The sequence below is a fragment of the Sciurus vulgaris genome, assembly GCF_902686455.1.
Source record: "Sciurus vulgaris genome assembly, chromosome: 15".
Lineage (NCBI taxonomy): Eukaryota > Metazoa > Chordata > Mammalia > Rodentia > Sciuridae > Sciurus > Sciurus vulgaris.
Window position 1 is genome coordinate 50,666,975 of NC_136476.1, and position 27,588 is coordinate 50,694,562.

Sequence of the window (27,588 nt, forward strand, 5' to 3'; positions counted from 1 at the left end):
GCTTCCCAGAGTGGTTGCACCAATTTGTAGTTCCACCAGCATTGTATAAGTGTATCTTTTTCCCCCACATCCTTGCCAACATTTATTGTTGTTTGTATTCTTGATAACTGCCATTCTGACTAGAATGAGATGAAATCTTAGAGTAGTTCTGATTTGTATTTCTCTAATTGCTAGAAATATTGAACATTTTTTCTTATATTTGTTGATCAATTGTATTTCTTCTTCTGTGAAGTGCCTGTTCAGTTCCTTAGCCCATTTATTGATTGAGCTATTTGTGTTTTTGTTGTTAAGTTTTTTTAGTTCTTTTTATATCCTGGAGATTAATGCTGTATCTGGGGTGCATGTGGTAAAGATTTTCTCCCATTCTGTAGGCTCTCTCGTCACACTATTGATTGTTTCCTTTGCTAAGAAGAAGCTTTTTAGTTTGAATCCATCCCATTTATTGATTCTTGATTTTTACTTCTTACACTTTTAGAGGTCTTGTTAAGGAAGTCAGTTCCTAGGCTAACATAGCGAAGATTTGGGCCTACTTTTTCTTCTATTAGTGCAGGGTCTCTGTTCTTGTGCCTAAGTCTTTGATCCATTTTGAGTTGAGGGTGAGATATAGGGGTTTAATTTCATTTTGTTACATATGGATTTCCAATTTTCCCAGCACCATTGGTTGAAGAGGCTATCTTTTCTATAGTGAATGTTTTTGGTACCTTTGTCTAGTATGAGATAATGTCTCTGTGTCTTCTATTCTGTACCAGGTCTACCTGTCTATTTTGGTGCCAATACCATGCCATTTTTGTTATTATGGTTCTGTAGTGTAGTTTAAGGTCTGGTATTGTGATGCCACCTGCTTCACTTTTCTTGCTAAGGATTGCTTCAGCTATTCTGGGTCTCTTATTTTTCCAAATGAATTTCATAATTGCTTTTCTATTTCTAAGAATAATGTCATTATGATTTTAATTAGAATTGCATTAAATTTGTATAATACTTTGGTAGTATGGCCATTTTGATGATATTAATTCTGTCTAACCACATACATGGGAGGTCTTTCCATCTTCTAAGGTCTTCTTCAATTTCTTTCTTTAGTGTTCTGTGATTTTCATTGTAGAGATCTTTCACCTCTTTTGTTAGATTGATTCCCAAGTAAGAGTGAGAAAACTCAAATTACCAAAATATAGGATGAAAAAGTAAATGTCACAAATGACACTACTGAAATACAGAAGATAATTAGAAACTATTTTGAAAAATTATACTAAAAAAAAATAGAAAACCTTGAAGACGTTGACAAATTTCTAGAGACATATGGACTACCCAAACTGAATCAGAAGGACATACACAATTTAAACAAATCGATTTCAAGCAATGAAATAGAAGATGCCATCAAAAGCCTAGCAACAAAGAAAAGCCCAGGACCAGATGGTTCTCAGCCAAGTTCTACAACACCCTCAAAAAAGAATTAACACCAATACTCCTCAAATTATTCCATGAAATAGAAAAGGAGGGAACCCTTCCAAACTTATTCTATGAGGCTAATATCACCCTGATAAAGACACCTCAAGGAAAGAAAACTTCAGTCCAATATCCCTGATGAACATAGATGACAAATTCTCAAATTCTGGCAAATTGCATACAAAAACATATTAAAAAGATAGTGCACCACAATCAAGTAAGGTTCATCCCAGGGATGCACAGTTGATTCAACATATGGAAATCAAGAAAAGTAATTCATCATATCACATGAGATCAATCATCCCAATAGATGTAGAAAAAGCATTTGACAAAATACAGCACCCCTTCTTGTTCAAAACACTAGAAAAACTAGGGATAGTAAGAACATACCTCAATATCACAAAAGCTATATATGCTAAACCCAAGGCCAACATTATCTAAATGAAGAAAAATTTAAAGCATTTCCTCTAAACACTGGAACAAAACAAGGATGCCCTCTTCCACCACTTCTATTCAACATCATCCTTGAAACTCTCAACAGAGCAATTAGGAGAAAGAAATTAAAGGGATATGAATAGGAAAAGAATAACTCAAACTATCACTATTTGCCAATGACATGATTCTACATTTAGGCAATCCAAAAAAATTCCACTAGAAAAGTATCAGCAAAGTAGCAGGATATAAAACCAACACCCATAAATCAAACATGTTCCTATATATCAGTGATGAATCTACTGAAAGAGAAAGTAGAAAAACTACCCCATTCACAACAGCCTCAAAAAAAAAAAAAAATGTGATACACTACCTTTTTAATATGTACACTTAAGATCTCAGGGCAATTTGCAAGAATATAATTTGTTGTGATTAACAATGTATTGTTACATTGTATCATCCAAAGAACAATATAGCCATCATATTGTACAATAGGTCTCTTACCTCATGTACATATATGATTGCATGACCAATGTGATCCTATAATATGTACAATCAGAAAAATGAAAAATTTTGCTCCATTTATGTATGATTTATCAAAATACATAAATGCATTCTACTGTCATGTATAACTAATTAGAACAAATTTTAAAAATTTTTAAAAGGATTGAACAAAAATTGAGATATAAGAGTTAAAGTAATTCCTTTGTTAAGCACCATATGAATCAGAAATACATTAAAGGAATTCTATCAATAGAATTATCTATAGCTAAAATCATTGTATATTAAATTACAAGATGTTTTCTTCAGAAAAAAAAAAAAAAACCTTTTTGGTTGATGTCAAATTAAATTCCTCAAGCACAAGAACTATAGATCATATCATTTACCTCTTCCCAGCCTGCAAATCATAATTATTTCCCTCGGCTCACTTTTTTTTAATGTTGGCTTTTTGTGGTTGAAAATGACTGGGCAATTAAGTAATTCTGTTTTTTTAAAAGCAAAAAAAATTGACTTTTCTCTCAAGAAACAAAACCATAATTAATACAGTGAAGAGAAACTAAAAAGCAATTCAGAAACACTTTTTATTAAAAAACAAAGTCCTGGTAGGCTAACTACAAATGTGATCATGCACAAAGAACCTGCCTGTATTGTTCATCTTTAAAAAGCCCTTCTTTTCTCTTTGAAAACTCCTTTTTGGATTTTAAATAAAGGAGTAGGTATAGGGCAAAATACAATTACATCATGGCTACAGAAAAGGCCCAAATGGAAAGAAATAAGTCACGAAAGAGAGAAGATGCCCTGATACCCACCTTTGCTATTAGTCATGTTGTTTATAGGTTCTGTGGGGATAGAACAGGTGGAAAATCCTAAGAAAGAACCCAGAACGTGAATACTATGACGAAACTGGTGCTTATACAAAATGTTAATTTCCACATAGGCGTAACAAATGAGTTGGGGAGTTAATCTGCACGTGATCAAATGACAGCATTGATCTTGAAGTTAACTGTTGCTCTAAACATTTGTGAAGTGGATTCACCTAAACTCTTCACCTATCAGATTAGTGTTCCACTTTAAAATATGATAGCTCAGTGGTAGAGCACTTGCCTGGCATGAATTCACCCTGGGTTTGAACCCCAGTATTAAAAAAAAAAAAAGTTAATTAATTAATATAGAAACTACAACTGTAAGCTCTTATCTTTGAAGAGAAGCCAAATTATTTCCTTCCCAAAAATCTTTTGAATTAATAGTGATTTGTTTTGTCAGGGTTGTTTTATTGACTCTTAAGTCATAGTTCACATCACCAAAATCTGCTGGTTGTGCGTTTCCTTAAGATGGAAAAGAAATCAAGAATTCAGATGAATAAATAGACCAACTTCACAGGAAAGTTTCCTTTGAAAAACAACTCATTATTATATTTATTTGATGACTATCTACAAAGTGCTTTACCCTCTTCTTTTTCACTTAATGTTCACAGTAATCCTATGCAATATAAGGTATTACACTTCTGTTTTGCAGGTGAGAAATCGCAGGGTCAGAAATGTTAAACAACTTGCCCAATGGAACACCATTGCTAAGTGGTCAATCTGGAAAACTAATAATAACTGAAGCTTTCAGTGTGGGTGTTATCTCAGGTGTGGGTCGTTCTGGTTAACATGAGAGACTAAGAAAAACCAAGATTGGTCACTAAAGAAAAAAGCACAGACATTTCACCATAAGGCTGCAGAGAACCCACTTTTAGGCTGGTCACCCTAGAGCCCTTCCTCAGGGTCCAGACCAGGAGCATTCGAGCCTACTGTTGCAGGATGAGCCGCGGAGGGCAGGCACCTCCCAGGCCAAGCACCCAGCACCACTCGCAACCACACTTACCCACGCAAGTCAGCTTGTTGCTCCTGTCCAGCCCTAGCAGGGCCAAGCAGTCGTCGCTATTGTCCAGGTTGTGCCCTGTCCTGGCCAACAGGAGTTCTGCAGGAAGGTTTCTACACCAGCGTCCCCAACCCCTTCCGGGCTCCAGCTCCGCCCACAGAGCAAACCCTGGAGGCGGTGGAAGTTAGTTCCAAGTCTCTTGAGGGCACCTGGTGCACGGCTTGAGGCTTCCTCTATCCCCAGCTATTCAGGACCCAGGACGCCCTAGGGTTACCGCCTCCCAGGCCCTCCTTCCCTCTGGAGCCCCACTGGACAACCTCCAGGACCTACCATCAAGCCAAGGAGTTCGAAGAGCCCCGGGGGTGCTCTTCTAGTGAGGATTCCGCTGCTGGCTCCTGTGGCTTCTCCCCACTCAGCACAGCCCACCAGGCCCAGCTCTCAGTCAGTGCCCCAGGAGGAACAGGCCAGAGCTTCCCAGTTGGAGGAACCACAGCTCCTGGTTGTTTTGCCATCCCTCACCTTCTTCCAGTTCTGCTCTGGGGGACTGGGACGCCATCCACACCTGCCTGATACCTTCTTCCAGCTGGCACTTCCATTCCACTCTACCTCGTCACTGTTTCCCCACCCAGGAAAGAAGAGGAAATCAAAACGCACTGGCCAGGCACAGTGCTAGGCACTCCAGATACTTCAATTCATTTACTTCCTGCAGTTTAAACTCTTGATTTTATCCAAAGGAAACTGAGGTACAGAAAAGCCTGTCAGGGCAGGGAGGATACTAAGAGCCACACCTGCTTCTCTCTATGCTCTTCTGCTCTGTGGCAGCAGAGACTTTGATGGAATGATTCAGGCTTTTGTAATACTTTCATCTTTCTCTGTTAATGTGGTTAAAACTGGACCACCACCTTCTAGAAAAAGAAGTATGCAGCTGGGTAGCAGAGGTGCTACCCTTAGGGAAGAAGATGGATTTTCCAAGTAGCATGCCCCAGCTATCAGTTAATTATTTCCTTCAGTTCAGACAGGTTTGGTTATTCTCAATTTGCTTTTTAACATACTGTAACAGAATTCAAGGCTCAGTCACCAGCTTAAGGAGGCTGTTGTGGGGTCTGGCATGTGGAAGGTGTTCTATTTTCTAATTGCTAGATCCTTCACCTCCTTCCTTGACCTCTGACATAACCACTGAGCTGTAAATTCCTCAAAGGAAGGCATTTTGGCTTTGCTGCCAAGGTTGGTGACTGGCACAAAAGAAACCTCAGGACTGTTGATTTAGTGTATCCATACCCAGCAGACCATATTTCCTAGGCCCCTGCAGGAGAGGGGGAAAAAAATCTCATCTCAAAGGGACGGTTTCTATTTCTCTTGGCAAACATAGAATGAGAATTACTTTTGTCCCCAGAAACTCAACCCCAAACCTCTCCTCACTGCTCACCCTATTGCTCTCTTCGCCATCTCCTTTTCAAGAATGAGTTCCACCCCTTTCTCCAAATGCAGACACTGCTCTGATATTTCTTCTACCACCTTTAACCAAAAAACACACTCTGCCTTCAGAACACTGAGCACAGCAGGTCAGCCTGGCTCCTGGAGATGCAAACTGGTATTTCAAAAAGATGAAAAGATTGCTAGAGGATTTTTGGTGTTTTGGAGAGTGCCTCTGGGCAGATCATACACTGTGACAAGTTCTTACCAAATTGTGACAATTCAATCATGACTTGAAGTATTGACTTTTTAGGCTTAATATTGATGATAGCTATTCTTGCTCATTTTCCCCAAAAGTGGTTTTGGCGATAAGATATTGAGGCAAATGAACAGTTCTTTGAACACTGTTTCTATTCTGTGGAGCCTGTGCACTGGCAGATGGACACAGGAGGTGAAAAGCCTCTGCTAATGGTTACTGTGTTGGTCAGATTTCTGCTACTATAAAAAAATACCTGAGATAAATAAACTTACAAAAAGAAAGGTTTCTTTTGGCTCATAGTTTAAGAGATTTCACTTCATGATTGTCTGGGCCTGTGGCAAGGCAGTAAATCATAGTGGGAACATGTGATAGAGCAAAGTTTCTCATTTCACAGCAGCTAGGAAGCAAAAAGACAGGAAGGAGCCCAATATCACCTTCAAGGACAAGCCCCCTATGACCAGACTTCCTCTCGCTAGGTTCTACCTCTTAAAGTTTCTATCATCTCCCATAATGCCATGAACTAAGGACCAACCCTTTAACAAATGGGACTTTGAGTGACACTTACCTAAACCGTAACAGTAACCTTGGAGTTGAAAACCATTTAATAAATCCAACCCAGAGAAGGCTGCAAGCTGTCAAAAGAAGAAAAAACAGGAGGAAGGATGGAGGTCTCACACTCTAATCTCCCTAATATGCATGGTTTTCTGCAATTATGTTCTTTTCCCTTGAAACTATTCTCCTTAATAGCAAATTCTCATGATCAGGAAATTGGAACAGTAGGAGAAACATTTCATCTAACAAAATTTCCCTATCAGATAATGCTTGACTCTTATATCTTTCTGCTTTTCTGTTGTTGTTGTTGTTGTTGTTGTTTTGTTTTGTTTTGTTTTGTTTTGTTTTGATGGTGCTGGGGATTAAACCCAGGGCCTTGTGCATGTGAGGTAAGCACTCTACCAACTGACCTATATCCTCAGTCCAACCTTTCTGTTCAGAACAATAAAATAATTTACTTCAAATGAACCATAGAACTAAATGTAAAATCTAAAACTATAAAACTCCTACAAGATAACATAAAAGAAAATCTAGGTGACCTTGAGGTTGGCAATGACTGTATAAACACCAAAAGCATTATCCAAGAAAGAAAAACTAAGTTGGGTTTCATCAAAACCAGTGGGGCACTGTGGCTCACACCTGTGATCCCAGCAACTTGGAAGGCTGCAGCAGGAAAATCACAAGACAAGCCTCAGCAATTTAGGAAGATACTGACTCAAAATAAAAAGGTAAAAAAATAAATAAATAAAAGGCCTTGGAATGTAGCTCAGTGGTAAAGCACCACTGGGTTCAATCCCCAGTACCAAAAGAAAAAAAGAAAAGAAAAAAAAAAAAAATTGAAAAATCCTTTAACTGAGGACAACACTTTTTGTTGTGCAAATAGAGTTGAAATGCAGATTCCTATTGGAAAGCAGTAATATTGAGATGCAAAATCATACTAAAATATAAAAGACTAATGGCGAATCTACCAAGCATTATCTGATAGGGAAATTTTGTGATATGGAATGTATCCTTCTCTTCCAATGTTCCACTTCCCTTGTCTACGTTGACTTGTTCCATAGTTATAATGGGGGTAGGTGAAACGAAGACAAGCATCCTAATACAATTACTCATGTATAAGAAAATAGGAAGAAAAGTGTTTGTGAAACACACAAGGAATAAAGCTTCATCTGAGGAATAAACATGACACTTGAGCATCTTGACATGCTCACCTCTCTGATGAACACAAAGAAACCTGATGGTTCAGGTCTTGAAATCAAAGTAAATATTTCTTGGTTATCAATAGCAAGGCAATCCATATAAGTCTCAGGTCCAACCCAGCATTCAATTTATAGACTTAAATAATTTCATTTTTTAAATTCAGTTATTAATAAAAAGAAAGAAGAACTCTTAATATTCAGGTGTATTATCTGGGTTAAATACTTAGAAACATAATAAAAAAGAAGTAAAGGTAAAAATAAAGAATTTTTATAAAGACAATCATGAAAGTTACTAATAAACCCAAGAACTACTTTTTTGAAAAATAATATAAGCCAATATCTAGCAAGTGTAATAAAGAAAAAAGGATCACAAAATGAAAAAAAGTGAGAGAGAACATAATAGCAACAAATCAAATAAAAAATAAAGTACATAATTTTTGCTCCCATCTCTCAAAAAAATACTAAGGGGATTCAGGTCATGTCCAAAATAGCATCTCTTCTCCAAACCCCCTTTTCTCTTCCCCAAACCTCCCAGAGCATGCCACAGCTCCACTTCTTAGATGCCCCAAAGTCTTCCCCAAATATTCACCTCTTATGTCTTTTTTAGTCTTTCTCCTCCCCCTCTCTTCATCATGTAGATCGGTTGAGTTTCTCTAACTTCTTTTTGTATCCTCTCCACTTCTCCCATCACTTACTTCCTCTATCGCAAAGACTATCCTGGAAACTTATACAGCAAGCCAAAATTCTAACCATTCTTCTAATTTTCAAGCTCCATCTGTTCTTCCCCCTCTCCTCATACTTTATGTCAAAGTCTGGGTACTATACAAAAACACCCAGCTAAAAGGGCTTAAAGATTTAAATGAAGGCCTGAAACTATGAAATTAGTAGAAGAAAATCTAAGGAAAGTGCTTCCAGATGTTGAAATGGGGAAAGATTTTTTGGATAAGATCCAAAAGCAAAAATAGACAAATGGAATTATGTCCAAATAAAAAGCTCTGCACTGCCAAGGTTAAAAAAAAAATCTATAGAATGATAAAAAGCAACCTAAGCATAGGAGAAAATATTTGCAAACTATTCATCTGTCAAGGAATTGAATATCCCAAACCTATAAGGAACTCAAACAACTCAGTAACCAAAAAGAAAAAAAAAAAAAACTAAGATGATTTTAAAATTGGAAATGAACCTAAATAAACATTGCTCAAAAGAAGACATACAAATGGTCAATAGGTACATGAAAAAATGCTCAAAATCACTAATCATGAGTGAAAAGCAAATCAAAACCACAATGAAATATCACCCTACAGCTGTTAGATGAAAAATAACAAGTCTTGGCAAAGATGTGGGAAAAGGGAAGCTTTGCACACTATTGGTAAGAATATAAATTAGTATAGCCATTATTTAAAAAACAGTATCATGATTCCAAAAATAAAAATAAAAATAGAACTACCATATGATCCCACTACTAGGATATATACAAAGGAAATGAAATCAGTATGTCAAAGAGAAATCTGCTCTCCATGTTCATTGCAGCATTATTCACAACAGCAGAGAAATGAGAACAACCTAAGTGTCCACCAACTCATGGCAAATAAAGAAAATGTGGTACATATATGCAAGGGAATACCTTTTAGCCACAAAAAAAGGATGGAATCCTATGGTGTGCAACAACATGGATGGAACTGGAGTACATTACATTAAGGGAAATAATTCAGGCACAGAAAAACAAATAGTACATTATCTTACTCATGTGGAATCTAACGAAGCTGATCTCACTGATGTTGGGAGTAAAATAATGGTTACTAGAGAGACTGGGGAGAGTAGATATGGAAGAAGGAAGGATAGGAAAGGTCGGTGAATAGGTACTAAGAAATAGTTAGGAGAAACAAGTGCTGAAGGTCTGTTGCACAGCAAGATGGCTATAGATCACAATAATGTATTATATATTTCAAAAAAACTACAGAAAGAATTTTGAATATTTTCACCACAAAGAAATGACAAATGTTTAAGGAGGTAGATATGCTTACCCAGATTTGAACATTACAGTGTATCCATACATCAAAAATCACACAGAACCCCATACATAATTTTTGCGCTTCAGTTTTTTAAAGTACCAGGTCAAAGCAACCTACAAATCTTATTCTTGATCCATACCCCATCACAAATGTTTGAGTCCAAGTCAAATTAAAAGAGTAACCCTGGAAAACCCCAAGCATTCATCCCCAGAATTCACTGGCAATTCAATATGTGGAAACCTAATGTAACATGTCACATCAACATAACACAAGGGAAATCATGGGATCTCAAAGGGTACTCAAGGTCATTTGTGACTACACATATGAAGTTGCTATGGATGACAATTTTGAATAACTAAAATATAGTTGGTATCTCTAAGAGGCAGAGATTGAGGTTAGGGCAAACAGAAAAAATCTACTACTTTTCTAGATCTAGAAATCAGACCCAGAACATGAATTATCTTCAAGTGTGTCATCATTAGGCTCAGTTAAATTTGGTCTTGAAATCTGGCCTTGCAGGATGCCTGTCTGTCTCTGGGGGGGCTGAAGAATATCGGAATAGAATGAACATGACTTGTAAAAATTATTAGCCATTTTTTGTTTTAATAAACAACCATTTATTAAATAAATATCCTTGCTTATTCTAATAATATAAATAAAATGTATTATTTCAGATATTAATATAAATAACTGAATGTCAAATACATCCTTTGTGCCCTATCATTGTTTTAAATAAAATTGGGTTTTGTTTTCAAAATTGCCTAATATATATTCACTGTACCTAACTTAGAAATATGCACAACATAAACTGTGTGTAGTGGCACATGCCTGAAATCTCAGGTACTTGGGTGGCTGAGGTAGGAGGATCTCAAGTTCAAGGCCAGCCTGAGCAATTTAGTGAGACCTTATCTAAAGAAACAAAAAGGGCTGGAGATGTAACTCAATGTTACCATGCCCCTGGGTTCAATCCCCACAAGAAAAAGGAAGAGGAAAAATGAACAATCTAACAAAATCAAAATTGCATCTCAGCTAGAGAATTCTACTAATTAACATATTAGGGTATTTATTTTCTTCCAGCATGAATTTGGGAATGTAAACATATTTGATGTTTAATAAAGACATAAGTGTGCTGCTGATATTGTAACAGTTCCAAATCCCTCAATGAAACATCAGTTATTACTAGATTAGAGGTCTGACAGATTCTCCAGGCAAGAGATTAAACATTTGTCTGTCTCACAGCACCAGCATGATTAGATACCTTCCCATTGACAGCAGTCCTTTTTAAATTTTATTTTGAGACACAGTCTCACTAAATTGTCCAGGCTTGAACTTGCCATTCTCCTGCCTTAATCTCCTGAGTAACTGAGATTATAGGCATGTACCACCACCCCCAGCACCTTGAGTTTCTACCTTAATTAGGAGAGCACTAAAACCACATCAACATTATTTTTAAACTTCCTTACATATTTCATTCTGAATCATTGGCTCTGAAACATAAATTATATAACATCTTCCAAAAAAATTTTTTGAATTACAGAAAAATAAGAATTTATTGTTCAAATGCTGCCATCTGGTGGTCAAATATTGCAAACTGTGAAACTAGGCCATTCATGGAAAAGACAGGAAAACCCCAACCACCTGATTTGTTAGCAAATCTGATAATCAGGAACATACTGTGGAAAAATACTAACCTGCTTATGCACCACTCATTCTGACCTATAATAGATACTTTTCCCATGAACAATGGCAGCTATGTCTATTAGAATATCTCCAAAGACAAAAAGGCAGACTCACCAGACAACACACTTGACAGTTGATGACAGTGTTATTCTCTATATTTTTGAAGCATATGATACAAGGATCCATTCACTAAATAAAATTTTAATGGGATCACGTTATGTTCCAGATACTCTTGAATTTCAATGGGTACATGATGGAGAACCAAAAAGTTTCTCTTCTAGAGAACCTCATGAAAAACAGGGTCCCCAGTCTGTATGGTCCTACCGTTGTGCCTTATCATGGGCCTTGGTCTCAGATGAGCTTGGGCTTCTGCCTGCAGGAGGCACCTTTTCCTCATTTGCATAAAGGGGACATATGAGCTATCACCTTCGGGTGGGGGGGCAACTCAGATAGGTGTACCTACTGGAACCTTTTAACAAAATCTTGGGTCTCTTCCCTAATGCATAGCCAGCTGAAAGAAATGTATTTTAGGATTTGACCACTTTCCTCCTTTTGCTCTGTTATGAATAATTTTCCCTTCATGGGTTGATGAAAGCAATAGTAAGTTTCCGTCCCTAGTCACTGACCAATGTATCTGTAAGCTAGAGGGTGCTTATGATAATGGAAATGCTGTCAGTAGTAGGTGAGAATCCAGATGCTCAACCTGCTCTTCAGACATCCCTGGAAGCCCTCTCTTCCGCCATGGGCCTGACCTCCTACTTCCAGAATGCAGCTGAGGAAAGAGCAACAAAGGCTGGTAGTCTGTGGCTGGGATGTGGAGGTGCCTCATGCTCCTGGCAACTCCAAACAGCATTCTAAAGGTACCTCCTACAGTTACTGGAGAAATTTCTACAAAAGGCCTTTGGGCAGTAACTAGCTATTTAATTTGAATGAATGATACTTTTTTATCTTCCAATCAATGTTAAACAGTTGGGATTGGAGGCAATGGATTGTGTCAGCTTTCCACTTGAAGAACAGGACTATTTGTCTCCTTTTTTCTTGGATCTGATGATACCAGCATGGGACCAGGAGAGCTATCAGAATGTCCAGATGATGTGTGCAATCCAAGTAAGTTGTAAAGTTATTATTCTGCAGGTTGCTTCTCTCTGCTCTTTATAGTTCTAGTAGGGTCATCAATCACATGGTTCTCTACCTCACACTTCAAGGTAGTCCTATTACTCCAGATGGCCAGAGTATGCCATCAGGCAAAGCTGAAGACTAATTACTGTGACCTAAACAGAAGAATTGTTCATTTTTGCCCTTTGGTAGGAAAGGGTCGGGAGAACAGGTTACCCTCTCTCCTGGGTATAGCAAAAATATTCATAGACCTCAGAGAGATTCAGCTATGCCCTTCATTTCTCACCATGGGTTCAGTCACCATGAAGTGGGACAGGTGGGTTTTTCTTTAAAAAATTACCTACAGTTTGAAGTATGGATGCAAATAATTTCTTGAGGTTTAGAAAGCTCATCTGTCAATTCTGGTCTTAGAAAAAAAGAAGACCTTTAGGAGAGAGCAATAGGAGGTAACCAAGAACAAAGAATAAAAACTTGAATCTTAAAACTAGCAGTGGCCTCAAATAAAATCTAGGCCAAGGCCTCGGTTTTAAACATAAGAACATAGGGCTAGAAGGAAAGAGGGCTTATTAAAGGAATACACATTGTGGCTTCACAGATGGATGGGGTTTCAGACTAGGAGACTCATGCTTATGCTCGTTTAATCTTCAGAGTCAGTCTGAAGGTACAGATTTTGGCTCCATTTCAGAGACGAGGAAATTCAAGACAGAGAAACATGACTTGCCCATTGTTACACAGCTAACATGTAACAGAGCTGAACCTCAAATGTGAGCCCTAGATTTTTTTTCTACTGTTCCTTTAGATGAAAATATTATGATACTAGAAGTGAGACTTAGCAGTGAACCAATGCTTATTCTTCAATAAGGCATCAGCACCTTGATAGCATCTGGGAAGAGTCAAGAGGAAAACTTCAAAAAGGCCAAGATCTGGTTTAAATTGCTGAAAGAGTCCCCTAAGCCTTCAAATACTAGCTGTTTTCTAAAAATTGAGGAAGTTGACCTGGGGTGGAGCTCAGGAGGTAGCACAGGCAAGGCCCTGTGTTCAATTCCCAGTACCACAAAAAAATAATTTTGAGTAAGTTGAAACAGTGTAAAAATAAATCTACAAAATGGAATAGGACCTCACCTGCTCTTTAATGACAAAAAATAAAAAAGGAGAGGAAAAAAGGAATGGAGCCAGGTGTGATAGTACAAACACCTGTCATCCCAGCTATTTAGGAGGTTGAGGCAGGAGAATTCCAAGTTCAAATCTAGCCTGGGCAACTCAGTGAGTCTCAAAATTTTTTAAATCATATAAAAAATATTATATTTTATATTATTTAAAATAAAGTAAAAAGGAGTTAGGCATGTAAGTCAGTGGTACAGCACTTGCCTAGCATGCCCAAGGCCCTGGATTCAATCCACAGCATCACAAACAAAAATAGAATAGGCCAAAGGAGTTGAGTAGAAGCCTAGATATCTAAACTCCATTCCTACTCCCCCGCACCCTGGCCATTCCTTTCCCTGAGGTTAAGCTCTCGTGCATTTGGGTATGTCACTAATTTAACAAGTCACTTACAACTACCTACATAATGCTCATCTATCAACCCCATCCTGATTTGCACCAGAATTCTAATCATTGGAATCTAAAACCCAAAACCATTCCCTGGGGGTAGTTTGTTTGCTAAGAAATTAACATAGTAAGATATAGATATTGGATTTCTCCATTTTAGTCTAATGGACTGAGAGCCATTCTCTATACTCTGTTCAAGCTCTATCTTTCATGCTCTCTTATAAGAAACTCGATTTCTCAGTTTCTGAGTCCCAACACCATCTACCTTCTCTTACAGTAACAGCGAAGCTAGACTACACATTTGTCTTTCTGGCTAGATTGAGGTATCCCTCCATATTCAACTGCTTTATTTTAATAAAACTGCTGCCTTGCCTGGCTATGATGGGACCAAGATAAAAGGATAGCCCCTTATGGAGGAAATACTAGAATTTGGCACCACGAATACTGATTTATTTGCTTTTGGTTTACATTTTCACACGAGTACTCCCTACACCCTCAGAAGACTCCACCTAATTGTAATGCTATGATAAATCTGGGTTAAATAGGTGTAGAAAAGGTCTGGTCTTTCTTTCTTTCTTCTAGGGCTAAAAAATAGCCCAACTAGGAGAGTGGGGTCATAGGACATTTATACCTCAATATCCCACATCCTTTTTCTGGTCTCTCCAAGTCATTATTCACACTTTGTTTTTCTAAAGGATGAATTTTTCAAGGTCACTGAGTAGTCTGACTGAACAAAGGATTTGAAAGTGGTCACCCCACTCTTCTGAATTTTCCTTCATTTCATCACATATTTCACTGTCTGATAGTCTCTCCTGAGATGCAATTTCTAATCAAATATTCTTTTTGATCTTAATACTGGTATTCTAAACTACATAGCATTGTTAATTTGGTGGAAATAAATTGCTCTTACAGTATCTTTTTTTAAAAGGCATACCAGGGAAACTTTATCTGAAGTCTGGTTAAATGTTCTATAATTCTCAAGAGCATTGGCTGGGGCCTTCATAAAATCTCTGCCTTGAGCTAACAGTACACACTGCTACAAGCTGTGTCTTCAATACAGCTTGTACTGTTAACATACTGTACCCAAGTATTGCAACTCCCTGTCCTTGGACAGTCACAAGGCAGCTGATCTATCTGTTCAGATTACTGGTACTCTTTTTCCCTAGACATTTATCCTAGATCCTAGTAAAGTAGACTGAATGTCCTTACATAGCTTATAGAGTCTGCTAGCAGAGTTCTTGAACATCTCAGAACCACTGAGGATTTCCCCATGTCCCAAAACTATTGCCCAAGTAAGGAGGCTAAACTGGAATCTGCAGTCTCTAGGCTTGAACTCCACCTCCAACCAGAGGCCAGCAGGATGTCCATGCACCAAAGAGCTGAAGAGAGAGCACTGAGCTCAAAGAGCATCCCCAAAATGTCCTGGAGGTGAGGTCTTTCCCTAATCCCCTATACTGACCCCAGGCCCTTTCTAAACATCCCAGATGTATAGTGATGATCCTTTTCTCTAGAACAAAGAAATAATTAAATAGAGGTCCACAGACCCCTAGAATCCATGGACTCTTCAATGACTTAATGAACTCCTTGATGACATACATGAAATGGTATATATACACATGGCTTCATGGTTTTCACATTTTTTTAAATTTAGTATTTAGTAGAATCTTCAATTTTCTCTGAAAGTCTCCAAGTTGGAGTTGTTAGGAGCGGAGGGTAACAGGCTAACTCTGACAGATGAGCCCTAAGTCTGCTATCCAGTCACATTCAGTGTATGTGACTAAATACCAGATGCCAAGCTCTAGAAAATGTCTCTCAAATTGCAGAGATCTTTATAACCATTTCAAGTCTACTCTGCTCCCTGAAAGAACTATTTGTATCTGGATCTCAAGAGACAGAACCAGAGAAAGAAAAATGCTTATACTCTGAGCCTAAGGCTGGCAGAATTTGTTACATGTCCTAGACCAAGCCACTGGACTGACCTCTGGGCATGAAAAAGGAAGAGATTTAAGGGGAACAGTCATCAACTCCAGACCTGGATCCCAAAAGCCTGGGACCAGGGACTTACCCTAGCCCTGACAGAAAAGAAAAGTCAGTCCATATAGACAGACATTCTCCTTCACCTAATGCCCAGTGTCTCCCTGAATCTAAAATAACCCTTGACCCTGCAGAAAGGAGGAAGGCCTGCAACTGGCTCAGGCAGCCAACTAATATTTGGTGCTATCTGTCCTAGAAGAGCACAGTCAAATCTAGAAGTTTTAGAAATGCAAGATGCTTTGAAGCCAAGGTGATTTATACTGTGGATCCCAAACCTTAAAAGAATGAAGATAACCTTCAATTTTTTAAAATACATATTCCTAGACCATTGGGATTATGATTCAGTAGGTCTGGGGTAGAACCAAGGTATTTACATTTTTTAAAGGGAAACCAGTAATTCTGACCTCAGGAGGCTAAAATCTTTAGAAAATTTCGAAGAGCCCTAAGGTACCAATACAGAGAAAGGGTTAGATCAGGTGAACCCCTCTTTCAAACCTCCACCAAGATAATACCAGAGGCTTTCAGTTACCATATATAGGGTCATCTACACACTACATACTGAGCCCTACATGGACTATTTTATTTAATCCTGTTGTGCCCTAATGTGCCCATTTACACATGTAAATAATGAAGTGGAGAAATAAATTGACCAAGATCCTTCAGTTCTGAGTAGCAGAGTCAGAATTAACACCTAAGTCTGAATCGAGATCTGTTCTTAACTAATCTACCTAGGATTTCGAAGTTTCAGTGTCTGGTACCTGATGACAGCAAAGGGGAAGATATGTAGCCACATCCCTTCTGCAGATGGGGAAGAACTTGAAAGAACACAGGGTAAGTGGACAACCACTGCAAGAAAGCAGACGATCAGGCAAGCTGTCAAGACAGACAGAAGGAACAATGGGCAGATGGGCTGACAAGGTAAGGATTATATTCCTGGAGTGCAGAAGGAACTGAGGACAGAGATGATAGATGAAAAATGGACAAAAAGGGCTTGAAAAGAACTGGGAGGCCTCAGGGAAATCAGAAATATGCCATGGGGAGCTTTTGATCAATATAAATCCAAGGGTCCTGGGTCCTATGGCTAGTCCTGCAATTATACTGTCAAACTGATGAGAAATAACGAGTTTGAGGCATCAAAACCAAGACCAACTTTGGAACCCTGAACTCTTTACAGAATATTAGTTCCCCATCCATAAAGGGGCATAACAATAATACCTACTTCAGAGAGTTATGTACACTGAGAACTAAATGAGATAATTTGAATAAAGTGCTTCTTATAATATTGAACACATAGGAATTGGAAAATAGTAGCTCTGTAATCACTAATTACTACTGAAACCATGCTCAATAAGCAACCTGTGGCATGCTGTTCATTTGTGACAAAAACAGGTTAAATGTGGTCTCAATAGACTGAAGTTTTCTCTCCACAGAGAAGCTTTTGTTAACGGTGTTCTTTTTTTTCACAACTCAAAAGTAATAGTTGGAAGGGCTAAGGATACAGCTCAGTTGGTAGAGTGCTTGCCTAGGATGCACAAAGCCCTAGGTTCAATCCCCAGCACCACCAAAAAATAAATAAAAAGTCATCTCCAAATATGTCAACAATCCGATCAAAACCAACTTTTAGCTTTCCCTTTACTTTTAGTTCTGATAAAAACCAACTTGATACAACTATCCATCCAAATTTGCTCTTGAGGAAAAGTAAAGCTGCTGATGGTCAGCAGAACTTTCAATAATTTTCAACTACTTGGGAGAGATGCTTCAAACAAATGGACAGATCCAAGAAGTCCAGCAAAAAGACCTGAATGCTAAAGTGCAATGAATGTGGCTAAGTGTTTCCTTACCAGCCAGGAACCCTGTGACTAGAGGAAAACTCCACCTTCTACTCCCTCATCTAGCCTCACTGTTCAGTGAAGAACTGATGAGACTGACTTCCCGAGAGGGAGCACTTAGGTGACCTTGGGTGGGCAGGAGTAGAAGAGACAGAACAAACTAAGTACTTTCAATGAAAGAGGAAAGAAGAGTAGTATAGTACAGATTAAGGTCAGAGAACTTGACCCCTCAGAGTTTCAGGATAAACAAGCTGCTTTGACAAAAAGGTACCACATGCCTCCAGGGAGAGAAGATAAATGGAAGGAACAAAAATATATGACCAGCCCCTCTGCTGGTCCTGGAAATGGCAATCAAGCATGTCCCAGCAACCTCATCAGAGAATACATTCCTAATTCCTGAACTATTTCTACCTAATAATTCCTGAACTATTTTGAGCCACCCTACATTGTGGCCACTCAAGAATAAAATAAGTTTTGTAAAAAACTGCATGTTTTAATTTGGGAAATGAGAAAATCTTCACGAGCAACCCAGAAGAGGTGCTAGCAGGTTCATTTCCATCAGTCACACTTGTGGCAGAAGTTCAGGATCTGCAGAATCATTTTGTCCAGTGCTTCCTGAGATGCTCTTTCAGCTGAGGAATGGTAGGCAGTAGCTGCTGGCACTCATGACAACGAAGGGGCAGCTTCAAGAGCTCAGACATCCCATCTCGAACAGTCACTCTGCCAGACTCTTGTACCATCTTGATCACAGCTGCAATCAAGGAAGAAAAATTCAGATCCAAGCCTCTCTGGAAAGCCAATGTAATTAGCATATAAATAATTAAAAAAAAAAAAAACACACACACACACATAACTCCAGTCAGTATGTCAGATATTCTAAAGCTAGTAAACTTGAGGTTACACATTTGGTTAATGGGCCTGATGATCAGATTCTTGATCAGATTCTAAATCAGCAATCTTTGAGACAATACACTCCTTCGGAAAAAAAAAAAAAAAAAATACACATGCTCCATGTTCCTATGTCAAGGGCTTATCACAGACCTTAATCCCTGGTTGGTCCTTGGTAAATCGTAGCTGTCACCATAAATACTTTCTCAATACTGAAGTTCTATAGAACATATACCAAGCAATGCTTCCTCCAAATATATACAACTTCCTGTATACATTAACCACTCCTAACATGAGGCAGTCCCCAAGCTCCTGCCCATCACCCTGATGGCAGAAGACACAACTGTTCAGAGCTTTCTCATCCATGGACTCCAATAATTCTCCTGTTGTCACAACAAAACACTTTTTGACTCTGACGGACAGCTTACTAGTTTTCTCAAAAAGGCTGCTCACAGAAAAATGACAATCATATTACAATCCAAATATTCCAGTTTCTTTCAATAGTGCTCTTTTTACAGAGAACATAAAGTTATACATGAGTTTTTGAGGCCAGGTTGTTATTTAGCAAAATAACTGATTCAAGTGAATGCTTGAAAAAATGAAACCAATGTCAAAACCAAAGAATACTGTTTACCTTCTGATTCTAGGAAGTATTCTGTATTGAAAGAATTCCAATGTTTTTTGTTTTTAAGGCAAGGAGAATCAAAATCTTGGCTGATTACATGAAGGTGTACATGGCTAGTCAAAAGAAAAAAAAAAAAAATTCATCATTAAACTCATTAAAAACAATTGCTTGCCAGGCACAGTGGTGCATGCCTGTAATCCCAGTGGCTCAGGTGGCTGAGGCAGGAGGATTGTGAGTTCAAAACCAGCCTCGGCAACTTAGCAAGGCCCTAAGCAACTCAGTGAGACCCTGTCTCTAAATAAAATATTAAAAAGGGCTGGGGATGTGGCTCAATGGTTAAGTGCTCCTGGGTTCAATTCCTTGGTACCAAAAAAAAAAAAGCATACCTCATGCTGGGAATGGCATGGTAGCCCAATCGGAAGTGGAGTTTGCCAGATCCAGCAAAATCTGCAATCACCTTTTCCCCAACACTGTGCATATGCTTGAGGAGTTCCAAGTGTTCCCTGGTCACATCCTTCAGGCTAGAAATGGAGGCCCATGGTAAGACCAGCCAGTGATGACGGGCCTTAGGATATTTATCCTTAATCACCACCACCTGCTCATCTTTGTAAACCTGGCAGAGGGGTACAAGAGCAGGAAACAGACATCTGAGAATTTTCTGTGCTTAAGGTACTGTCATATTCATTAAGTCACTTAATTCCTAAAATTATACTGTGCAAAAGGGAGGTGAGGAAAAAAAAAAAAGAAGTAAGAGAACTGAGACTTAGGAGGTTGAGAGTGTCTTACAAGTCACATAGCCAATAAGTGGGAAATCTAGGATTTCAACTCAAATGAAGTGGACTCCAGAGTCTGTGTGTTTTCAATCACCATACTATACAGAACACACAGAAAATGGATGGTACAAAATAGTTTCCAAGGATCTGATATTAAAATTTCAGCAGATATCAATTCAAATGCATCTACTCTAACACAGCAGACAGTGTGGTACACATGCATGGGTTCTGTGGAGCCCTAACAGACCTGATCCCTTGCCAATCAGGATAGAAAGGAAGCAGACCTCAAAGGTTCCTCAGGGATTATGGCTGACTTAATCCTAGTGCAGACAGTACTATAGTCACTATACATTAAGGAACCATGCTAAAGTTATATGACTTCTCTTAACAATACCAAAAAATTTAAGAGACAAGGCAGAAGGCATATTCTTTTAAAGAACTTACTTCTTTCCAAAGAACCTTGCAACCTTGTTGCCAATGGGAAAAAGCACTTGTTCTCATAGAATAGCAAAACAAATCTCACTTGGAAGGACTGATAACCTTTCATTTCATTTGAATATATGGCCTCTGCAGAGTGGTCATGTACAACATTAAATGTACTTAAGTTCCAAAATTTTATTCTGACCTGCATTTTGGGGTCCTGCATAGAAACTTTCAAGCCTTGACTCCAATGGCCCAGTGATTCCTAAACAAAAAAGAACAATGTAAATTGCCAATACAAATAATTCACCATTAGTTATTACTATGTGACAGAAAAGTCCAACCAAATTTTGAAGGTTAGATTTTGAGAATTAAACTAGACTTCCTTTACTTCAATTTTTTCCCCTTGGGCCAAAGGCCCATCTCTGTTGTCTTCCTATATTCAGAACTGGATTTCAAAATGGAAGCCAGAAATACCAGAGCATGAATTACATCTTTGCCCTCTCACACTCCAACTACAACCTGACCAAATTTTCACATCGATATCAGCCTGTGAACTACATGATCTTTGAAAAGTGTTCCAATGCTTTCTATGGATATACAAATGACCCATTTCAGTTGTTCAATGTTAAGTACACTATTATCATACTTCCTTCCTTCAAGTGATTTACCTCAGGAATTCAAGAGACAAGCACATAAAGGGACACTCACCCAAATGATTCTCATGCCACAAACAAGTGACTCTTTCATCATGGTTAACAACCATTATGGTTAATTACCCCTCATACATGTCTTGGCTTTACAGTGTACAAAACAATTAAGCAGTCATTATATCTCATTTAATCTCCACATCATCTATCAATCACACTACCCTCACCTTTTTGTTAGATGCATCTTTCCCCTTTTGGGGGGCCACAGAGCATTGGTTGGGGCTGCTCCCAGGTTCCAGCCCTGTCCCAGGTTCGGTTTCCTGGACAGCATCCCTTTCTACAGAATCACTATTGCCTGACCTCTTTCTCTTCCTGTGTGTTTCTAAGCCAGGGTTCTTTGTCTCTTCCTCAAACTCTATAATATATGGATAAAGTTCATTCACTATGTGGAGAACCTGGCCAGGCTGCAACTTCATCTCTTGGTCCTTTCCAATTATGACTGAGTCAATGCTGGTGGGATTGACCCCAACCTAGGGAATAAATAATCAGAAAATAATTATAATAATAGCAACACCACCACTAGTAATATAGCTGCTGCTTTACTGACCACTTACTATGTGCCAGTCACTAGCTTAATGTTTATTATTCTATCACTTCCACACATCAGAGAAGCCTTTGTATAGTTGGCACAGACACTCTAAAGGCAACAGCATAGGCAAACCAAGTATACAATGGAAATGCAAATTACACACACACATACCTGCTTTACCTTGACATATCCCTTGTTACACTCTGCTTTCAACTGTACTGAAAAAGAATGGAAAAAGTTAAACACAAATGCAACACAAACCAGGCACTTGCTCCCATCCTCCTTAAAGCACAATAAGGCAATGAATGCCTTATTACACAAGGCATCCTAGATGGCTAGGATTCCAAATCCTTCCATAGAATATCCATTAGTATACATATTGCCTTAACTACTGCTAATATCCTATGAGAAAGCTTTAATGAATCCCTACAAGATTCCCTATGATAGAACCCCTGGCCAGCTCAAGATCACAGACTCCACCAACAACAAAGTCCAAGCTCTTGGTTTAAAATTAAGTCAGGCTTCTGCCATTATTTTAAAAAAGCAACTATCACTGGGCACAGTGACACATGCCTGTAATCCATGACTGGGGAGGCTGAAGCAGGAAGATCCCAAGTTCAAAGCTGGCCTCAGCAACTTATTGAGGCCCTTAGCATCTTAGCAAAACTCTGTCTCAAAAATAAAACATAAATATCTTTTAAAAATTTTTTAAAAAGGGGGCAGGGGATATGCCTCAGTGGCAAAGTGCCCCTGGGTTCAATCCCCAGTACCAAAAAAAAATAGAAAAAATAACTATCAAAGGCTGAGGGCATAGCTCTGTGGCAGAGCACTGGTTCAGCATGCTTGAGCTCTGGATTCAATTCTCAGCACCACAAAAAAAATTTTAATATAAACAAAAAACTATCAGATAGCCAGGCATGGTGTCACACACCTGTAATCCCAATGACTCAGGAGGTGAGGCAGGAGGATTGCAAGTCTGAGACCAACCTTGGCAACTTAGTAAGCCCTAAGGACTTAGCAAGATCCAGTCTCAAAATAAAACATTGGAAGAAAAAAAAAAAAGGCTGAGAATGTGACTCAGTGTTTAACTGACCCTGGGCTCAATCCCTGGTACCAAAAAAAAAAAGAAAAAAAATTATCAGATACCTTCAACAGAGAAAGAGGTAAAACAGAAAGCCCAGCTGACCTTGGTTGGAAGGAAAAGAAATATTTTAGAAAAAGAACTGCAGGGATGGAACAGTCTGAGTAAGTGTAGGAAAAGGTAACATTTAGCACTCTCATTCAGGTGAATAAACTAAGTATCTGAGAGCAAGAGACACCACAGCTGCTCACTAGGAAAAGACAGGCAGAAGGCCAGCTGATAGACACACATGACCTAGAGTTGCTGCTGTGAGGAGGACAGGGAGAGGCAGTGACTGCTTCTGTCTCTTGGGCCTGTCCAAAGTTTACAGGAAAAAGTGAGTTACCTGGTAAGGCTTTTTCCTGAGAGCAAGGACTTTCATTTCATTAAACCTCATGAAAAGGAGAAATACTGGGGAATGATACTGGCCCAATTACATTGTTATACATGGGCATGCAGAAATATGTAACAATGAATCCCATTATATGTAATTATAATGCACCAAGGAAAAATATGGAATATGAATAAATAAACCCTATGAAAGGTAAGAGTTGGATGCCATATAGTTTTATAAAGACATTGCCCTCTGTGAGAGGCATATGTAAAGAATGACATACCCCACTGCTTCTCAGACATGGTATCGGTCTGGAGACTCCAGAATTTATCTGTCTCGTTGCCCAGTATGTAATCTCCCTGGACAAAGCAGTGTACAGGACTCAATTCCATCATCCCATGATAAGAGGATGAACCGTCAACTCACCCTGCCTAGAACGTTACCACACTGGGAATGTGGAATCAAAACAATGGGGCCCTGGTATTGTCTAAACAAGAGATCAGTTCTTGAGTTTCTGGTAGACAATAGGTTTTCCAGCAAAAGCACCCAGGAAATATGCATCTTTGGTGATCACTATATTCTGGAACCAAACACAGTAATCTTCATGTTTCTATGACCAGGTACCTTGCTGCCGAGAACATTTCTTATCAGTGATCTTGGTCTCTGGGCCACGCCCAATCACAACTACTTCCAAATGTGGAAGTTTGATTCTCTGGTGCCGGATGTCTTGTCTCACCAACCAGCACACCCGCATCATTACTCTGAGAGACAAAACAAGAAAATCACTGGAAAAACAGATGCACTAGCCCAAGTCCTCCAGGGTCACACCCCAGCACCACCATACATGTGAGTTATCAGCTGTTCGTCTTAAGGCAGGTGACTTCACCTCCCTAGCCTCAATTTCCTCATGTATAAATCTGTGATAATAACAAGACTCAATCAGACTCCTATGAGGATTCAATGAGATAATACAGGTATTTACCTCCCTGCCTGAATCATGCAATCAAACATTTCTTGCACATTTATTGATACACTTTATGTGTTGGGCATTAAGGCTACATGCTCAGAGTCCCTTGTGATGAAGAAAACATTGTTTATGTACTTGAGGAGCCCGAAGTGCAGTGGGACAAATTCATATACCAATTATGGTAATACAATGTGGTAAGCACTATAAGAAAAGAGTAACCAAATATGGCATTAGTCCAGGGAGAGAACTGACTTATTTATTTATTTATTTATTTATTTATTTATTTATTTATTTTTGTGATGCTGGGGATTGAACCTAAGGCCTTGTGCTTGCAAGGCAGGCACTCCACCAACTGAGCTATATCCCCAGCAGACTCTTGAGGAGGGTATTTTAAAAGGTTTCATAAGGAAGAGATACACATCAGGATTTTAAAATATGTGAAGGACTTTGCCTATCAGAGAACTACAGACACAAGAACAAAGATAAAGTTCTTAGGTGTCTTTATGTCTATTAGGTTTTCCTTTCTTAATTGAAATAACATACTGCTGTTAAAACAATTTTTGTCATACAAATATGCAAATCTATAATTTCTAAAGTGTAAAAAGAAAGCCTTTGTGTAATATACTCCTGTACAGTGGAGGTGCTGATGTTCTTTTGAAAAGGATGCGATTTTTAAAGGGGGGTTGGGATATAGCTCAGTGGTAGACCACTTGCTTAGAATACAGGAGGTTCACTAGGAGGTTCAAAAAGAAAGGAAAATAATTAATTTGAGGGAAAACCTATCAGATGACTGTAATTTACTCCATAAAATAATAGGTAACAACAGAGTTTGGTGTTTGGGAATTTATTGAACACTTGAAGGAAATCGGTATGGAATAGTGACGAACATCCAAGTCTTTAAGGTTAGACTGCTTGAGTTCAAATCTTGGCTGGACCACCTACTCACTGTGTAACATAAGGCAAATTATTTTAACTCAACACTTTCCATTTGTTAGTAGTGAAGGTTGGACTAAAGTAGGAAACAATAGATATGTCGACAGACCATCCAAAAGCTAAGACTGTGCAACTACGGTCAAAGGACACAATTTGTATTGTATCCTCAAGTGTTCTACTAAATTCCCAACATAAGTCAAACTCTCAAAAGGCTCCAAACCCGGGTCGCATTAACTCCAAATGGGATGGATTTTCAAATCTCCCTGCTTTGCTGATCCACTCACTGATCTGTACGGGAAAAGGCTTGCTTCTGTGAATCATGCTTCCCACAAGGCCCGCTGAGGACCCTGCGATGCGAAGTGTTTCTGGCAGAAAGCACCTTTCTCGACAGGTTGTGGCCTTGGGTCCTTGGGCTAATTTTTTTCGGCTTGAACAGCGACCAAGGTGGGTCCGGGTGTGACGAAGAGGGGCGGAGACCACCGTGAACGCACGCTAAGACACGCCCACGAGAGCAGGCGAGGATGAAGACACATCTGCCAAGAAAGAATGCCTGAGAGCGTCGTTCAGGCCACGTCGCTCAGGAGAGCAGCAGCCCCGGCCTAACGCCGACGCCCTCCTTCAGCCCACACGGCCAGAAGGACAGGTAGGCCGACCACTGCCTTACCGCGAGAGGATGAGACCGACACGTTCACGCTACTCCACCCGTGCTTCTCCGCTTCCGGCGCCGCGGGATGACGTCACGAGACGGCTGCCGAGCACCAAAGGCGCCTCTGGTTCCTCTCGGGAAATTGACTGGAACGGTCTCGCCCAGTGCCCGGATGGAAAAGCGCCCGCCCCAATTGACCCCTCACTATTTCAAGCGCGCTTCCTGGCAGTTATCCTGGTGGGGAGAGTTCTCTCAGCATCTCCCTACCTGAGGGCCACTCGTTGTCACTGCCTCTGACTCTGAATTAGGAAAGACTTAAAGCAGCAGTGTCCTCTGTGGCTTTTCTCCGCAGACGTGCAACGTCTTGACGCTCCTTTTGAAGAAGCTCACTACATTTAGGGCCATCACTCAAGCTGAAGGCAGAACCTGCTGGAGCATTGCCACCCCCTTTCTAAACTACAATAGGCTGTCTCTTTGAGAGGGGATAGGGGAGAGAAAAGACTGGAGAGAGGCAGAGGGAAACCTGAACTGAGGGACAATCGGGAGAAAATAGGAGGGCTGGGTGAGATGTGTGTACTGATTTTTTTTTTTTAGCAATTCCAAGATGTTTCCTTAAAGTCACATACTGTAGTTATTCAAAGGCATCTTGGTAAAAATCTTAAAAGATCTATTCGACCGCGACAACTCAGCAAGACCCTATCTCAAATTTTAAAAAGGGAGAGAGACATAGTTCTCGTAGAGCACTCTCAATTCCCATCTCCTGAGTGAAAGCTGTGTAGAATTTTTCTCAAAAGCAATGAAACTGAATTTAAGGAGTTCCAATTCTTGATCGACGTGTAATATTGTTTCCTTCCATGGCAAAGCAGGCTCCACTGTAAGGCAGAGCTCAAGACAAAGGGTGGGAGGAGTTTCCGGTAAACACGGGAGAGACTTGCTTTTGTTAGCAAAGATGCAGGTTTATATTAGGCTCACACAAGGAAGGGGGGAGCACAGGAAGCACCTCAGCAGCCATACAAGCCTCACAGCGGAAAAATGTGGTTCACGACTGCTCAAGATAAAAAAAGGTAGTTCTGGTGACCAGTTTTTGTTGTTTACTCAGAATTAAGCTTCCCTTAGCCTCTGTTATAACTGGCCTGCCCTGGTATTTCTTGTGTCTAACAATTTGATTGGATCATGCTAACTGCATTATTCATCATATAATGTGCAAATAGGCAGCATTTCCATGCCCAGCTTGTTAGGTCTAGCGCATTGTGTATGGTGTATTAGTGGCCAAAAAAATCAAGGTCACACGGCATAATGTGTGGCTAAGGGCATGGCAGGCACTTAAGACTTTCAGTAGCAGGACATGGCGGAACACACCAGTGATCCTGGCAAAGCAAGAGACTGAGGCAGGAGGATTGCAAGTTGGAGGCCAGCCTCAGCAATGTAGCAAGTCCCTAAGCAATTTAGCGAGAGCCTGTCTCAAAAAATAAAAAGAACTAGGGATGTGGCTCAGTGGTTAAGCGTCCCTGGGTTCAATCCCCAGTACTAAGAAAAGATTTTCAGTGACTTCATATTGTTGTGCAAATAATCTCCAGAACTTTTCCATCTTGCAAAATTAAAGCTCTTGTCAATTAAGCAACTCATTTCCTCCTCCCTAATCCCTGGTAACCCCATTGTTCTACTTTCAGTTTCCATAAACTTAATCACTCCAAAAGCCTCCTCTAAATAAATTCATATACACCATTTGTCTTTTTGTGACTGGCTTATTTCACTTAATATAATG

General features: G+C 39.4%; 1 protein-coding gene across 5 annotated transcripts; it reads right to left on the reverse strand.

The window, feature by feature from the left end:
* Nucleotides 1-14,579: 14,579 nt before the first annotated feature.
* APTX (aprataxin) lies at nt 14,580-25,993 on the reverse strand. Of its 5 annotated transcripts, none has more exons than XM_079112211.1 (8): nt 25,842-25,993; nt 23,902-24,038; nt 21,995-22,041; nt 21,678-21,764; nt 20,790-20,849; nt 19,778-20,004; nt 19,401-19,504; nt 14,580-18,629 (listed from the first exon to the last, which is right to left on the reverse strand). In XM_079112211.1, the coding sequence occupies exons 2-8, from the start codon at nt 24,032-24,034 to the stop codon at nt 18,475-18,477; spliced, it is 813 nt and encodes a 270-aa protein (XP_078968337.1). In that variant the 5' UTR covers nt 24,035-24,038; nt 25,842-25,993; the 3' UTR covers nt 14,580-18,474. The 5 variants fall into 5 exon arrangements, with proteins under 5 accessions (XP_078968337.1, XP_078968335.1, XP_078968339.1 ...); XM_079112209.1 differs by having other exon boundaries at nt 21,462-21,764; nt 25,842-25,991; XM_079112213.1 differs by lacking the exon at nt 25,842-25,993 and adding an exon at nt 25,462-25,751 and having other exon boundaries at nt 21,462-21,764.
* Between the last annotated feature and the right edge of the window lie 1,595 nt (nt 25,994-27,588).

Excerpts from the sequence above, each read along its gene's own strand:
- APTX (XM_079112209.1), bottom strand. The coding sequence starts at position 24,034 with ATGATGCGGGTGTGCTGGTTGGTGAGACAAGACATCCGGCACCAGAGA. Across the intron at positions 21,765-21,994 it reads GATATGTCAAGGTAAAGCAG|GTTGGGGTCAATCCCACCAG; the intron begins GTATGTGTGTGT and ends TTTATTCCCTAG. Across the intron at positions 18,630-19,400 it reads ATACTTCCTAGAATCAGAAG|CTGTGATCAAGATGGTACAA; the intron begins GTAAACAGTATT and ends CCTTGATTGCAG.